At 44.3% G+C, this 16,903-nt stretch overlaps 2 protein-coding genes across 2 annotated transcripts in view; both read left to right on the forward strand.

Annotated features, from left to right (window-relative positions):
- LOC132851483 (general transcription factor II-I repeat domain-containing protein 2-like) overlaps positions 1 to 16,903 on the forward strand; it is a 172,075-nt gene that overhangs the window by 105,587 nt on the left and 49,585 nt on the right. The window lies entirely within an intron of this gene.
- pepd (peptidase D) overlaps positions 6,637 to 16,903 on the forward strand; it is a 57,084-nt gene continuing 46,817 nt past the window's right edge. Inside the window, exons 1-4 of the mRNA XM_060878386.1 lie at positions 6,637 to 6,784; positions 8,822 to 9,008; positions 11,135 to 11,262; positions 11,993 to 12,056. Coding sequence (XP_060734369.1) covers positions 6,768 to 6,784; positions 8,822 to 9,008; positions 11,135 to 11,262; positions 11,993 to 12,056 — 396 coding nt within the window. The 5' untranslated portion in view covers positions 6,637 to 6,767. The remainder of the gene's footprint in view (positions 6,785 to 8,821; positions 9,009 to 11,134; positions 11,263 to 11,992; positions 12,057 to 16,903) is intronic.

Consider the following 16,903-nt stretch of genomic DNA (forward strand, 5'->3'; position numbering starts at 1 on the left):
AGATAATGAGAGACTGTATTGTGTGTGTGTGTGTGTGTGTGAAATAAAGAGAGACTGTATTGTGTGTGTGTGTGTGTGTGTGTGTGTGTGTGTGTGTGTGTGTGTGTGAGATAATGAGAGACTGTATTGTGTGTGTGTGTGTGTGTGTGAGATAAAGAGAGACTGTATTGTGTGTGTGTGTGTGTGTGTGTGTGTGTGTATACTGTAAATATATTGTATACTGTGTGTGACCGATATAGAGCGCTCCTTCAAACAGTTACGAGTATTTCATGTGTGTAATGAAAAGAAATGAAGAGAGCGATAGAGAGAACTGAGACATACGGAGAGAAAGATATAATAAAAGACTTTGAGTTACTCATCTTTCAGACGACGAGTTTCAGTGTCGATGATAAAAACATTAAACTCCTGATGAACTCTTGTGTATCAGCTGGAAGGTTCACTGAGAAAGGCTTTGTATTACAGCTCGGTGCCTCGTTTATCAGCCACGTCTGAAGGAGTTAACGTTACCCTGACCTAGGGTGAGCCTTCTGAGCATTATTATGGGATGTCAGAGATATAGACAGTGACACGGTGCTCATGCTGATGCTGATAACATCTGGTGTGAAAAGAACAAGTGAACATCTGGCTGTGAGAACACGATTTAGTGTCTGAAATAAACTTCGTCCGTCATGCATTTTATCCAGAACAATAATAATAATAAAAAAAAAACCCTTGGAGCGACCGAATAACAGCGAGACACAATAACGGTTTCTATAACAGCAGCTTTTGTGGATTACACTAAATGTTTTCAGAACATTGCCGGAAGGTTGTTTTAATAACATTCATAGAACGTGTTGAATATCAAGCTGAACATTTCAAAACTTTCCACATCCACTAAGAGTCTGTCTGGAAGTCTTTTTATTTAAGATACGCACTCATATTTCTCTTCTTTCTTTTCACACACACACACACACCCACACACACACACACACAGTGGAACAGAGAAGCTGTTGTTCTGCTGCTCTCCTATGGGTGCTATCGTTAGTCTCTTCCTGTAGACTCAGGCCAGATCAGTGGATCAGACTCCTGAATGCAGCAGTGGGAGAGTTTTTAATCCCCTCTGCGCCACACATCTAAGGTTTCAAATCCTTGGAGCCATGCTGGCCTTGCTTGGGGTTTGGGTTACACTAAAATGCTTTAAAGCCAAGAAATGAGTTGAGACCAAGAACCCACAGAGCGAGGCGAATTTCCCAGTAAGAATCTAAAGACCGGGTTAGTTGTCGTCGTGCCACTCGGCTCGTCACGCCGCCGGCTGCAGGTCGGGTGCAGCTCACGCTCTCGAGGATTTCTCTTTGAAATTATTTTCCTGAATTTAATTTTATAATGCGGGGTCACGGTGGCTTAGTTGGGGGTTCGATTCCCGCCTCCGCCTTGTGTGTGTGGAGTTTGCATGTTCTCCCCGTGCCTCGGGGGTTTCCTCCGGGTACTCCGGTTTCCTCCCCCGGTCCAAAGACATACATGGTAGGTTGCTTGGCATCTCTGGAAAATTGTCCGTAGTGTGTGATTGTGTGAGTGAATGAGAGTGTGTGTGTGTGCCCTGCGATGGGTTGGCACTCCGTCCAGGGTGTATCCTGCCTTGATGCCCGATGACGCCTGAGATAGGCACAGGCTCCCCGTGACCCGAGGTAGTTCTGATAAGTGGTAGAAAATGAATGAATGAATGAATTTTATAATGCTCGGATGCTGGATTGACGAAACAACAAACCTGTCAGTTTTTTCCATCTCCACATTCCGGATGAGGAAATGAGCTGAAACCAGGATTTATCTACAGAAGGAATAAAACACTTGAGGCTGCTATTACAGTAAAACAATCCACAATGGAACAGCAGCACAACCTGAAGTGTTTTATTCTGCGTATTGATAAAGCTAGCAGAGTCGCGTTGTGTGCGTATGATGTCGTTCGCCATCGACTGGGACACGTATCCCGGTCAGTAAAAGCTGTTAGTGTTCCATCTGAGACTTTGTGATTTGACATGACATCTTGCTCCACATACTTCTCTTTCTCTTGCTCATCCCAATGTCTTTCTTTCTATTTTAAAAACACATGAGAATAAACAAATCCCTGACCCCCTGTACGCCCAACACCCCCACCCCAATCCCCCAGGCATAACAAAGCCATATTTGTGACCAGTATATATTCAACCATTTCTCTCTCCCTTTCCATCTCTGTCTATTTCTATCTATGACTCACTATCTCTGACTTCCATCCATCCATCCATACATCCATCTATTTCTCTCTCCCTCTTTGAGTGGAACTTTGATGCTGAATGTGGGCTGAGGTGGAGCTGCAGGTGCTGAATACACTGAGGAGGAGAAAGAGAAAAAGTGGGGCTTTATCAAGATGAAAGCTCAACCACAGCCACGTGGAGTAAAGCTAAAAGCACTCTCATCCCATCGCTCTCTCTCTCTCTCTCTCTCTCTCTCTCTCTCTCTCTCTCTCTTTCTCTCTTTCTCAGCCATTTCTTCGCCATAAAAAATAGAGGGATGTGTGTTAGCTAATGGACCACGGATCGGGCAGGTGGTCCATTAGCAGAGCACCACAACCACAAAATGATAAAAATACAGCAGTGTTTCTCTTCACTGTGATCATCACACTGGCAACAAAACTGCTGCACATTATCTATAGGATTATTTACATATATATACATTTGGATTTAAAAAAACTGACTATGTACTTATCAAATGATAACCGATGAATAAAGAGCTGGCGAGAGCCTGAATACACAGAAAAAGCAATGTTCTAACTTAGAAGGTGCAGAACCAGACTAAGGAGTGGACAAATGAAGGACGGGTTTTGGTTGGCCAAAAGAGGGCGTGGTCTGTCTGGACATAGGCTTTAATGGATCAAACATAGGCTCTGGCTATCCAGTCTGAGTATTCATCACCGGTCTGTGGCGTCATTTCAGCAAGCAGAGGCTTGGTCTGGCCATGCAGGGGCTTCTACTAGGCAGGCAGGGGGTTAGTCTGGGCAAGAATGTGATTCATTTACCAAGTCTGGGGTTTGTTTGGTTGAGTAGGGGCTTTAACCTAGCAGAGACCTTGCCTGTCCGGTCTGGGACTTCATCTGGTTCAACATGGGGCTTTATAGCTGGATGGACGGGACTACATCTGGCTGACCAACAGTTCTACAGGGCAAGTGGAGGCTCAGCCTGGGCAAGCAGGGCCTTCATCCATCCAGCCTGGGGCTTTATTTGGTCAAAGAGTTGCTTTTTCTGCTCAGTATTGGGGGGGCGGGGCTTCTACTGGGCAAGGAGGGGCTTCATCCCCCTAGCCTGGGGTGTTTGTTCTAGCTAAGTAGGGGCTTTGTATGCACATCTTGGAGTTTCATTATCTAAACAGAGGTCAAGATGGGATTAGTGTTGAAATGCAAAATGATCAATGATGCAGTTGGAATTGAAACCACTGAAATAAAGAAACCAGAAAACCGACGTTTCATTAACGGTGATAAACAAAATTAGCACAAGACCTAACATAAAAAGTAATATGACATATATGTTTCTTCATCTATGTTCATGTGATCATTTGTCTTTCTTTTTGGCCTGAGTCTATATTTTCGGCCTTACTGTGTGTCTTTAAGAGTCAACGCGCTTGACTGTGTGTGAAGGTGCTGATGAAATCTATAAGAGCATCAGGGAACTGAAGCTGAACCTGGTACACATCACATTGATTAAATGATATAAAGCAAAGTAATAAAACAATAGATTGTCTTCAGAAGCACTTTATGTTGCCGTGGATGGGCTCTCTTAATTTCCTCAAGGGGCTGAAAAAATAAGTTTATGTAATGACATGGAGGGAAAATGACTCTCCTGGGTTAGTCTGCTTGTCAAGCGTGGATCATTTTTAGCCATGTTCCAAAGAATTGTGGACCAATAAAGTGGCAAATCTAATTTTCCTGGTTTGTTCCTCCACCACCTTGTCTTCTGCATGAGCAGCACTTAATAGATGGAGATGAGAAGAAAGAAAACAAGATGCATGGCCTTGCATTTTAACTAAGATATACACCAGGCACACTTCTGAAATGTCACCTTTTATCTGTGCCCCTGCTTGTCACACTACCAGTGAAACATGACTAACAAACGCCTCGGCAGATCCTCATGCAATCTTGTGCATTTTTATGAAACAGGAAGTCTATCTGTTTTCTCTTAATTCTAACACACACACACACACACACACACACACAAACACACACACGAATATAGCTTAAGATGTAAAATCGATATTAGCTACAGGAATGTGATTCAGTTAGCAGTAAAGTCTGCACTTAAAAAAATAATAAATAATCGAAACCTATTGTAACAGCAATCACATTGTTTGTTATTAAACAATCCTATTAATTTCTCCTACTTCTAATAGAAATGAAATAGAATTTTCGTTCCTTTCATTACGGAGTCATTGGATTCATTCAGCTCCACGTAGTGCGAGTAGGGTTAAACAGCTAGTGATTGTCGCTATGTAGTGTTTTGTTCGTTTTTTTAATAAATCTCATGTGGCGTAACTTAGAGTACAGACGCACAGGATCTCTACACATATCTACAGTACACACATCAGTTAGTTCCTGTTTTTTATTCATGTTTATATATAAACAGTGTGACACAAGCACGAAAGAAAACTGCTCCTCGCCGGTTCCTTGTACTGCAAAATCCATGGAAGACAAGACGGACGACGCTCCCCTCACCTGCTGAGACTAAGCCACGCTCCTGGGGTCTGCATGAAGTGTAAATATCTAAAGGTGATGGAAAACTGAAAGCTTTTTGTTGTGAAGTGCTAACCTAGGCCGGGGGCAGCAGCGGGCAAAACATCAATTTTATTCCTTTCTTTTTTTAACGATAACACAGAAAATACCAGCATGGTTTCTAATTTCTGATTGTCGGGCAGCCTACAGACAATGGACAAAGATCTGTCTGTAGCAACCCCACACACACATAAAAAAACACCCCGCCCCAACAGCACAGAATAGGTTTTTGCCACTCGCCGATGCTACTGTCAGTTCGTCACACTTACATCCTCGAGCTCAAAGCATGCACCATGCATCCAGCTACCATCGTGCACAGAAGCAACAGGGGAAACCATTAGTATGCTGGTGGGTAAAACACAGCTTGAAAAAGAAAAAAAAGCGCTCTTAAGTCAAGAGTCTCTTTAGTGTAGTTAAGTTTGTGTGTGAACGAGTTAGGGCTCTGTGGAATTTTGTAAATATTAGTAATGGGAGAACTGGTGTAGGTGTTGGATCCACTGTCACTGATTATTTGTAGCAGTTCACCCTAATGGAACCGGCCCGGGTGCTGACCCTGGAGACTCCTTTCACAAATCTTTCTTTTCTCTTTGTAAACTAACACTTTCTTTAAATCATTTATTTATTAATCTTAGATTAGAAAGTTCCTGTTAATTAGCTGTTATTTTTAAACCAATAACATTTATGTAATAAAATGCAGCACATTAACAGACGCCGATGATTATAACTACAGCGACACTAATGATAACAGACACTAAACTGCTTCGCAAATGTTTCACAACATTAAAACTAATTATGAATAAATAAAGGATATAAAGTAGATGCCTTTTATTAATAATAAAATTAAATCAAATTGAAATGTGTAATAGGGGGCACGGTGGCTTAGTGGTTAGCACGTTCGCCTCACACCTCCAGGGTTGGGGGCTCGATTCCCGCCTCCACCTTGTGTGTGTGGAGTTTGCATGTTCTCCCCGTGCCTCGGGGGTTTCCTCCGGGTACTCCGGTTTCCTCCCCCGGTCCAAAGACATGCATGGTAGGTTGATTGGCATCTCTGGAAAATTGTCCGTAGTGTGTGAGTGTGTGAGTGAATGAGAGTGTGTGTGTGTGCCCTGTGATGGGTTGGCACTCCGTCCAGGGTGTATCCTGCCTTGATGCCCGATGACGCCTGAGATAGGCACAGGCTCCCCGTGACCCGAGGTAGTTCGGATAAGCGGTAGAAGATGAGTGAGTGAGTGAGTGAGTGAGTGAGTAAAATGAGTAATCAATACACATTATAATAAACTTAGGAGCATGCTGTTACTATCAGAAAGTAAAATAAACGTGTATTTTTCTTTTTGAATCAGCTTTGTTCTTTTATTTTAACAGTTTTAGTAAATTTAAGAGTTTAGACGTTTCTGCATTGAGGCTTCAAGCTTCAGCAGAGATTATTATTATTATTATTAGTATTATTATTATTATTGTTGTTGTTATTATTGTTATTATTATTATTGTTGTTGTTGTTGTTGTATTTATTTTCTTTTTCTTTTTCTTTACTTTATTGTGATTGTTTTACTTTCACTTTGATTTCCGTATCTTGACTAGCGCTGATTAAACGATGATGTCTGTACGAAGTAAAGTAAATAGTAATATTATATGTACATAAATAATCCCAGTTTGTGTGTTTATTATTTTTATGAATAATTTATTAGATTAAAAATCAAAGTGGAAAGATTTGCGGCGCGGAGTGATGACGTCGCGGCACGCGCACGCTTTCGAATCGTGTTTTATTCAGCGCTCCGGTTCATGAGTTAATGTTCTAACCGCTGGTTCTTAGAGTACTGACTCTAGTACAGACTCCAGTACTGACTCTAGTACTGACTCTAGTACTGACTCTAGTACTGAGAACCAAAACAGTGTTTAGGTAATCTAAAGAGAAGGAGCAGTGGTGTGTAAAACCGGAAACACGCGCACACTGTCAGCTGATCCGGTCACGTGACTGTGTGTGTTGTTGCTGATCAACATGGCTGCAGCAGGAGGGTGAGTAAAGCTGCTGCTCTCTGGGACTCTGTACAAACTTGTGCTGTCTGTGGAAATAAAGTTTATATTTATTTCACAATAACTCTTTTTTTATGTTAATCTTTGTAAATAATTCAAATCTTTCCTGTTTATTTATGGGGTTTATAAATATAATGAGAATTTAGACGTTTCTGCAGGAAGCTTTTTATTATTATTATTATTATTATTATTATTATTATTATTATTATTATTATAAATACTATTATTATAAAATTAGTATTATTAGTATTATTACTACTACCATTATTTTTATTATTATTATTATTATTATTATTATTATTATTATTATTATTATTATTGCTCCCAATTTAATAATGATGTAAAATAATTAGAATGTTTTCTGAATCTTTGTTCTTAATAATGTAGAAACAGGTTTAATTCTAAACAACGTTTTTCTAATGTTGCTGAACCTTTTTTTCTTACTTAACACTTATTTTTTTTTCTGCTTGCTCTTTGGATGTTCAAAGTTCACGTCTTGATGACTGAGATCACGCAGTAGTTTACTCTTTAGCCTGCACTTCAGGGTCTTCTGGCTGATTATGTGTCCTGACACTGATAAGGTCTAAAGTGAGCTGTAAAGGTTCTAACGATAATCATCACACCTGCAATAAAACATCAGCACTTTGTCTGTGCTCTGAGTCCAGGGTCCAGACTGATGTGGCAGATGTGATAAAATTATACATTAAAAATGCTGTACGTGAGGATTAACACACACCGAGCGACAGGCTCGTGAGCTTTCTTCCCTTTTTCTCGTGTGAACATTTTTCTCCACCACAGAAAGACACGTGAAGCAGGAACATGTTCATGTTTATTACATTATCAGGACTTTTGTGTCACAGGTTGCTACGTGTGTTTTTTTGCTGTAATCAGGATTTTTAAAACAACATTTGAACAAGCAGAAGTGTTTTTCTGTACGGAAAACTTCACCCAGTAGATTCTTATATATTTCTGTACACACTTCATCACACACTCATTACACACACACCTCATCACACACACTTAATTACACATGCATTACACACACACACACCTCATCACACACATCAGTCATCACACTCACACATTAACCACACATCAGTCATCACACACATTACACACGCATTACACACACACCTCATCACACACACTTCATTACACACGCATTACACACACACACCTCATCACACACACTTCATTACACATGCATTACACACACACACACCTCATCACACACATCAGTCATCACACTCACACATTAACCACACATCAGTCATCACACACATTACACACGCATTACACAGACACCTCATCACACACACTTCATTACACACGCATTACACACACACCTCATCACACACACTTCATTACACATGCATTACACACACACACACCTCATCACACACATCAGTCATCACACTCACACATTAACCACACATCAGTCATCACACACATTACACACGCATTACACACACACACTTCATTACACATGCATTACACACACACACCTCATCACACACATCAGTCATCACACTCACACATTAACCACACATCAGTCATCACACACATTACACACGCATTACACACACACACCTCATCACACACATCAGTCATCACACTCACACATTAACCACACATCATCACACACATTACATACACATTACACACACACTTCATCACACACACATCAGTCATCATACACATTACACACACAGATTATACACACACAATGCCTATAGACCTCTATATGTCTAGAATCAGAATTAGGTTTATTGGCCATGTGTAATGTTTGTGTGTGTGTGTGGGTGTGTGTGTGTGTGTGTTTGTGGGTGTGTGTGTTTGTGTGTGTGTGTTGTGTTCGGAGGTAGTTACTGTTATATGTCACAAACAAAGACCTGAACTTGTGTGTGTGTGTGTGTTTGTGTGTGTTGTGTTCAGAGGTAGTTACTGTTGTATGTGACAAAGACCTGAACTCGTGTGTGTGTGTGTGTGTGTGTGTGTGTGTGTGTGTGTGTTTTGCAGGAAGGCAGTGTACTGGTTGGGGAAGGACACTCTCAGGGTGTCTGCTGCTCTGTTCACAGAGAACCGCCATCGTCTTTGTGAGTCTCTAAGATCCCAAGAGTCTCTTCAGCCCAACAGTGTGGTTGTGCTGCAGGGAGGAGAGCAGAAGCAGAGATACTGCACTGACACGGACCAGCTCTTCAGACAGGTGACAGAAAATTCTCTGTATCATTAATCACTCAGAGTCTCGTACAGACCCAGAATAGACCAGACTCTGTGCTGCTTTAAAAACATCGTACCTTTTCTGTGCGTCAGACATGAGTAGGGGGCGTGGCCTAGATTTTAGAGGCGGGGAAATGGAGCTGTAATCTGTAAACATCACAGTCGACTAAAACTTAACCAACATACACACAAGCACACACACACAGATGCACACACACACACAGACACATAGTCGCAGTCACACACAGCCACACACACTCTCACACGCGCAAACACACACACAGACACACACACTCGCAGTCACACACAGGCGCACACACACAGGCACACGCCGCACACACACAGACACGCACACACACATGCACACACGCACACACACATGCACACACACATGCACACACGCACACACACACGCACACATAGTCACACGCACACACAGTCACACGCACACACAGTCACACGCACACACACACACAGTCACACGCACACACACATAGTCACACAGATGCACACACTCACACGCGCACACACACACAGACACACACGCACACACGCGCACACACAGTCACACGCACACACACATAGTCACACAGATGCACACACTCACACGCGCACACACACACACAGACACACACGCACACACACACGCACACACAGTCACACACACACACACGCACACAGACGCACAAACAGCCACGCACACACACACAGTCACACACACACACACAGTCACACGCACGCGCACACAGCCACACACACACAGTCGCACACGCACGCACACACAGCCACACACACACACACAGCCACACACACGCAGTCACACACACACACACAGATGCACACACACAGTCACACACACACAGTCACACACACACACAGTCACACACAGTCACACAGATGCAAACACACACGCGCACACACACACACCCCAATACACTCATACCACACACCACCTGCTCCTTCTATCCTTTGTTGGGTTCCTCATGGCATAAACACTGACCTTGTTTCAGGTCTGTGTTTCTCACCGAGGAAACAGGAGAACGCAGTCAGACTGAAGGCCGCGAGCTCCTCAGACCAGCACACAGTGAAACGCTCCTCACTCGGTTCAGTGTAATTGCTTCTGAAACATTAACAGGGTGCGAGAGGAGAAATCAGACCTGCTGATGTGAGCTCGTGTTTCTGATTAAGATCTCCATAAACAGGACAGATATCTGATCCTGTGCACCTGCGCTGACCTTCGGGATTAAAGCAGAACAGTCTGGGGTCTGAAGTGGAGCTGGGCGTGGTTATTAGTTCACAATAAAAAGCTGGAATAATAACCAGACTGGGCAGAGTGGACTGAGTAAATATATTAATGAACACTCATTATAACCTCAGGGCTAGTCTCAACTCTGATTGGCCAGCTGTGCTCCTCCATGCTGATTGGCTAAAGGACTAACAGTTAGCTACTGTACATACGTCTGTGCTATTTCCTTCTAAGCTTTATTTCTCTTCATAAAGTCTCTCTACTCGTTTAATGAAAGAGTGACAGAATAGGAGGAAACCGCAGTCCTTCATTTTTGGGAAATAAATGGAAACTAACTGATTGGGGAAATAAAGAAAAGTCGAATCACGAGCACCAAAAGATTTGATCTGAGAAATCGTTCAAGCCGATTGTTTGGATTTAAATTGTAACACCTGGGATTCAAAGATCACACTGTCCTTTTCTGTCAGAGTTTAATCTAAAGACTAAATGGAGCTGATTTAAATGTTAGAAATTGTGTGTGTGGGTGTGTGAGAGAGTGTGCGTGCGAGAGGGTGCGTGCAAGAGTGTGCGTGAGAGAGGGTGCGTGCAAGAGGGTGCGTGCAAGAGTGTGCGTGAGAGAGGGTGCGTGCAAGAGGGTGCGTGCAAGAGTGTGTGTGGGTGCGTGCGAGAGAGTGTGCGTGCGAGAGAGTGTGCGTGTGAGAGTGTGCGTGCGAGAGTGTGTGTGCATGCGTGCGAGAGTGTGCCTGCGAGAGTGTGCGTGAGAGAGTGTGCGTGAGAGAGTGTGCGTGAGAGAGAGTGCGTGAGAGAGTGTGCGTGAGAGTATGTGCGTGAGCAGTGTGTGATTCTTGTCTTGACCTAACCTACAGGAGTCCTTCTTCCACTGGACGTTCGGAGTGACCGAGGCCGACTGCTATGGTGCCATCGACGTCGACTCGGGCAGATCCGTCCTCTTTGTGCCCAAACTTCCTGAAAGCTACGCCACCTGGATGGGAAAGTGAGTCACTGCATGACATCCCACTCACATTTCAACCCCGCCTGAGCACTTTATTTTATTTCTCAGTTTAACGTCATGAATTGAAATTGTACACGATTTACACACGATTCGGAAAGCAGCTCAGCCTCGGCGCTCTACGCTCAGATCTGTTGCTATAGCAACGCAGGTACCCGTGATAACTACGCTAAAGCAGCGACAGGACCGATCATCAAAACCCATTTAGCGAACAGGAAAGGGTGTGAAAGTGAAAGTCACATTTGCAGTTGAACATGACTTGAAATGTGACCTCTGAATTTGTCTAAGCCAAATATTTTATTGCTGGTTGTTTAAGGTTTAGTGGGATACTAAATGCTGCTAGTCAGTTTCAGGATCCATGGATATCATGGTATCAGTTCATCCCTTGTTCCCAGTGTGGATGTTTTTGGGTGAGAGATGAGCTGAAGTGAGGTGATGCTGCTGCAAGCGTTTCTGGAGCCGTAGAGCCACAGATGAAGTCATGGACAGGTTCAAATCTGTTGCTGGGGGGCAGAGAATTTAATGTCCGCCCAAATTTAAACTGCTTCATGTGTGAAATAACTCGCTGTAATTCGACTCACTTCCACCTGAGAAGCTGCTGGATGGTTTTCTCTGAGAGAAGACCCGAGAGCCCAGAGTGCGATTCGGTATCGTCTGATGATGATGATGATGATGATGATGATGATGATGATGGTTTGTGTTTGTGTTTCCACAGGATCCACCCACCTGAACACTTCAAGGAGAAATACGCAGTGGATGAAGTGCACTACACCTGTGATGTGAGTGTTTTCTACCAGACTTTACTGTATGAAGGTTTCTTCTTCTCTGCTCTAACCTGAAGGTTGTGACTGGACTCATCATCGTTACCCCGTGGTGCAGGAAGTGGGCGCGACGGCCATGTTCGAGGTCAGATCGATTCGGCTCACCGCGTTCGTGTGAAGTACACGTGTATAAATGTAATCAGGATCACATCTGAGACCCCGTGAAGGAGCCGTTACTATAGAAACGCTAACGAGAACATGACCATAAAGCCACTATAGAAAACTAATCAACACCTCCTGACCAATCAGAAGCCAGCACTCATCAGCGGCTAGAAAGAAACGTCACCATCTTTATGACACAGAGATGAAATGAAAGTTTTAAATAAAGTGTGACAGAGAGGTGTGTGTGTGTGTGTGCTCGAGTCTGATCGTGATCCGTCCGGCTGAGAGACGTTCTCGTGACCTCGGCTCCTGACACCACACAGCGGGAATGTTAATGAAGAGTCGGCTGTTAGCAGCTCGCTGACAGGAAGTCACAACTCTGTCACTTCCTCAGTGTTCAGTGTATACGCCTGGGGCAGGTCACAGCATGAGCTGTCATAAACAAACACACACGCACACGCACACACACACACTCACACACACACGCACACACACACACGCACACGCACGCACTCACACACACACACCCGCACACACACACACGCGCACACACACACACACACTCACGCACACACACACTCACACACACACTCACACACTCACACACACACACACGCACAGACACACACACACGCACACACACACACGTATACACACACGCACACACACACACTCACACACTCACACACACACACGCACAGACACACACACACGCACACACACACACGTATACACACACTCGCACACGCACACACAGTCACACACACACACGCACACACACACACACACACACGCACACACACACTCACACACACACGCACACACACACACATGCATACACACACTCACACACACACGCACACACACACACACTCACGCACACACATTCAGTATGGTATGTGTCTGTTTCTTAGCTCATGGGTTTTAAAACATTCAAAAAATTCCTGTCAAAATTTGACCACGCCCCCACACTCTAGCCATGCCCAGTCACACACACCACACACTGTCACACACCCACACAGTACACCTCTTTACACACACACCACACCCTTTCACACACACACACACACACACTGCCACACACACCCCATGCCTCCTCACACTCACCCCATCACACTCACACTACGTACTGACACACACACACACACACACACACACACCACACACACACACACACACACACACACCATATTTCACATGCATTCTTGTTTTATTGTATGTCTGCAGTGTCTCTATCACACCGTACACGCTGCGTTAACTTGTCACGTTTATGATCACGCCACACATCAGTTTTATGCCACATGTTCATGCTGTAGTTCCTTCACTGCTTACACACCGTGTTGTTAAACGAGGCCTTGTGAGGTTTCTGATGTTCTCTGATGATGTGACTCTGTGTGGATGAAGAGCACTTCAGGAGGAATCTTCAGACTGTGAGATGTTTTATAGAGAGAACGTAAAGGCGCTCGTCTGTTTGACCTGCAGGTCAAGCTGTGCGTGTATGTGGTGTGTGTGTGTGCGTGTGTGTATGTTTGTGTGGTTGAATGACTGAGGCTCCTGCTGTGCTCCAGTGTTTCTGAACTGTGCTCGAGCCATCATGCTGCGCTTTGTGATCAATACAGCTGCTGTGTGAATGTAAATCAGCCGTGTGTGTGTATGTATGTGTGTGTGTTTGTGTGTGAGTGTTTGTGTGTTTGTGTGTATGTATGTGTGGTTTGTGTGTGTGTTTGTGTGTATGTCTGTGTGGTCTGTGTGTGTGTGTGTGTGTGTTTGTGTGTATGTATGTGTAGTTTGTGTGTGTGTTTGTGTGTATGTATGTGTGATGTGTATGTGTGTTATGTGTATGTGATGTGTGTGATGTGTGTGTGTGTTTGTGTGTATGTGATGTGTGTGTGTGTGTTTGTGTGTATGTGATGTGTGTGTGTGTGGCACTCCACATCTACTTTCTTTCTTTGTTGTACTCTCTCTCTCTCTCTCTCTCTCTCTCTCTCTCTCTCTCTCTCTCTCTCTCTCTCTCTCTCTCTCTCTGTGTGTCATGATGTGATGTGTGTAAACTCAAGCTGGGATCATGTCTTGTCTTTTCAGTCTCGCTCTGCTGTCTGTCTCACTGCGCTGTGATGAGTTCAGACTCACGATCTCTCGTTCCTGTCGTTCTTGAGCGTAAAGGTGACCAGAGCTCTTTTATTCCTTTTCCTCTCCACCATGTAAACGTGCTCCTGATTCTCTGTATTTTTAGCTTCTATATTTATAACTCATTTGGGTCGTCATCTTCATCCTCCTCCTCCTCTTCTTAGATTATTTCATCACACCTGAAAAACAACTGATACGTGGTTCTGTTTCATTTTAACATCCTTTTTAAAGTCCTGAGCATCTACCGACGTTTTATACTGATGACGTTTAATGTTACCATGACAACAGCGTAGTCATTCATTTGATCTAACAGAGAGGATTTGATTACTTCAGTATAGTTTAGGCATGATGAGCTGAGCGAGGGAACGTTACACTCGTTTATAGCTGCTGCAGTATAAGTGACAATAAAACATTTTTCTGATTAATGTAACTATAAATAGACAGAAAGTATAAAATGTCCTTCTGTGATCAATAAAATAGTGTTAGTTATTGTCAGATTGCTGGATTACAGACAACACTGTTTAATTCTGTAGGCAGTGTCCTGCTGGAGTCAGGGTTTATCTCTCTCTCACACATACACACACACACACACTGTGTAATTCACTCTCTAGCACAAACTTTTTCTACCTGTTATTCTTTCTCTCTATTTCTCTCTCCCTCTGTGTGTGTGTGTGTGTGTGTGTGTGTGTGTGTATAGTGTGTTGGAGTGTGTGTGCAGTCTTCATTAACACATGTCAGTCTGTTCTGTTTATCGTTAATTCATATTAACAGTCCACAAATTAACAGTTTATTTTAGCACTGAGTTGGAGAGACATGTAAATATTACATTTTTCCAAATCATTAAGTTTAAAAATAGTTAATAAAAATTTGAAAACACACACACACACACACACACACACACACACACACACAGACTCACCCTGACAGACACAAAGGCCACGCCTCCTTTCTCCTTTACTCACCCTGACAGACACAGAGGCCACGCCTCCTTTCTCCTTTACTCACCCTGACAGACACAGAGGCCACGCCTCCTTTCTCCCTTTCTCACTCTGACAGACACAGAGGCCACGCCTCCTTTCTCCTTTACTCACTCTGACAGACACAGAGGCCACGCCTCCTTTCTCCTTTACTCACCCTGACAGACACAGAGGCCACGCCTCCTTTCTCCTTTACTCACCCTGACAGACACAGAGGCCACGCCTCCTTTCTCCCTTACTCACCCTGACAGACACAGAGGCCACGCCTCCCTTCTCCCTTATTTACCCTGACAGACACAGAGGCCACGCCTCCTTTCTCCCTTACTCACTCTGACAGACACAGAGGCCATGCCTCCTTTCTCCCTTACTCACCCTGACAGACAGAGGCCACACCTCCTTTCTCCCTTACTTACTCTGACAGACACAGAGGCCACGCCTCCTTTCTCCTTTCCTCACCCTGACAGACACAGAGGCCACGCCTCCTTTCTCCCTTACTCACTCTGACAGACACAGAGGCCACGCCTCCTTTCTCCCTTACTCACCCTGACAGACACAGAGGCCATGCCTCCTTTCTCCCTTACTCACCCTGACAGACAGAGGCCACACCTCCTTTCTCCCTTACTTACTCTGACAGACACAGAGGCCACGCCTCCCTTCTCCCCTACTTACCCTGACAGACACAGAGGCCACGCCTCCTTTCTCCCTTACTCACTCTGACAGACACAGAGGCCACGCCTCCTTTCTCCCTTACTCACCCTGACAGACAGAGGCCACACCTCCTTTCTCCCTTACTCACTCTGACAGACACAGAGGCCACGCCTCCTTTCTCCCTTACTCACTCTGACAGACACAGAGGCCACGCCTCCTTTCTCCTTTACTCACCCTGACAGACACAGAGGCCACGCCTCCTTTCTCCTTTACTCACATTGACAGACACAGAGGCCACGCCTCCTTTCTCCCTTACTCACTCTGACAGACACAGAGGCCACGCCTCCTTTCTCCATTACTCACTCTGACAGACACAGAGGCCACACCTCCTTTCTCCTTTACTCACCCTGACAGACACAGAGGCCACGCCTCCTTTCTCATTGCCCCGAGCGTGATTTATTCGTTGTGGCTTCTGCAGATTAACATTTTTCATGACATTAAATTTGATTATCAATAAACAGCAAGACGTTCAGTGACGTTGATTCTTGTTCTTGTTGAGATTTTATGCTGAGATATTAAAAGTCATTTTAAACAGAACTGGTTGAGACTCCCTGTGGATGAGACCTCCTTGGTTTTATACAGGCAGCTCTGATTTCTGAGCGATTTGGCTCTGACTCTGTGCTTTCTCCTTGGTCAAGCTCAGCCCGAGGCGGCGTTTAGCCGAGCGCCACGTATCACATCACAAGGGCTCCAGATCTGTCAGTTTTCCCTCGTTTCTGCGTCAGTCGTTAACTGGAGAATTAGACTGGAAGTTCTGTCCTTAACGCCAAGGACGACACGACACCAGTGTGTGAATAGATAACGGATTAAAGTTCTTAGATGTAAAGATCTCGCTCCAAAAACATCTCAGCTCCAAAAACACTTTTATTCTGGTTGGTTCTATCCGTCTTT

The sequence above is a fragment of the Tachysurus vachellii genome, chromosome 9 (assembly GCF_030014155.1).
Source record: "Tachysurus vachellii isolate PV-2020 chromosome 9, HZAU_Pvac_v1, whole genome shotgun sequence".
NCBI classification, from domain to species: domain Eukaryota; kingdom Metazoa; phylum Chordata; class Actinopteri; order Siluriformes; family Bagridae; genus Tachysurus; species Tachysurus vachellii.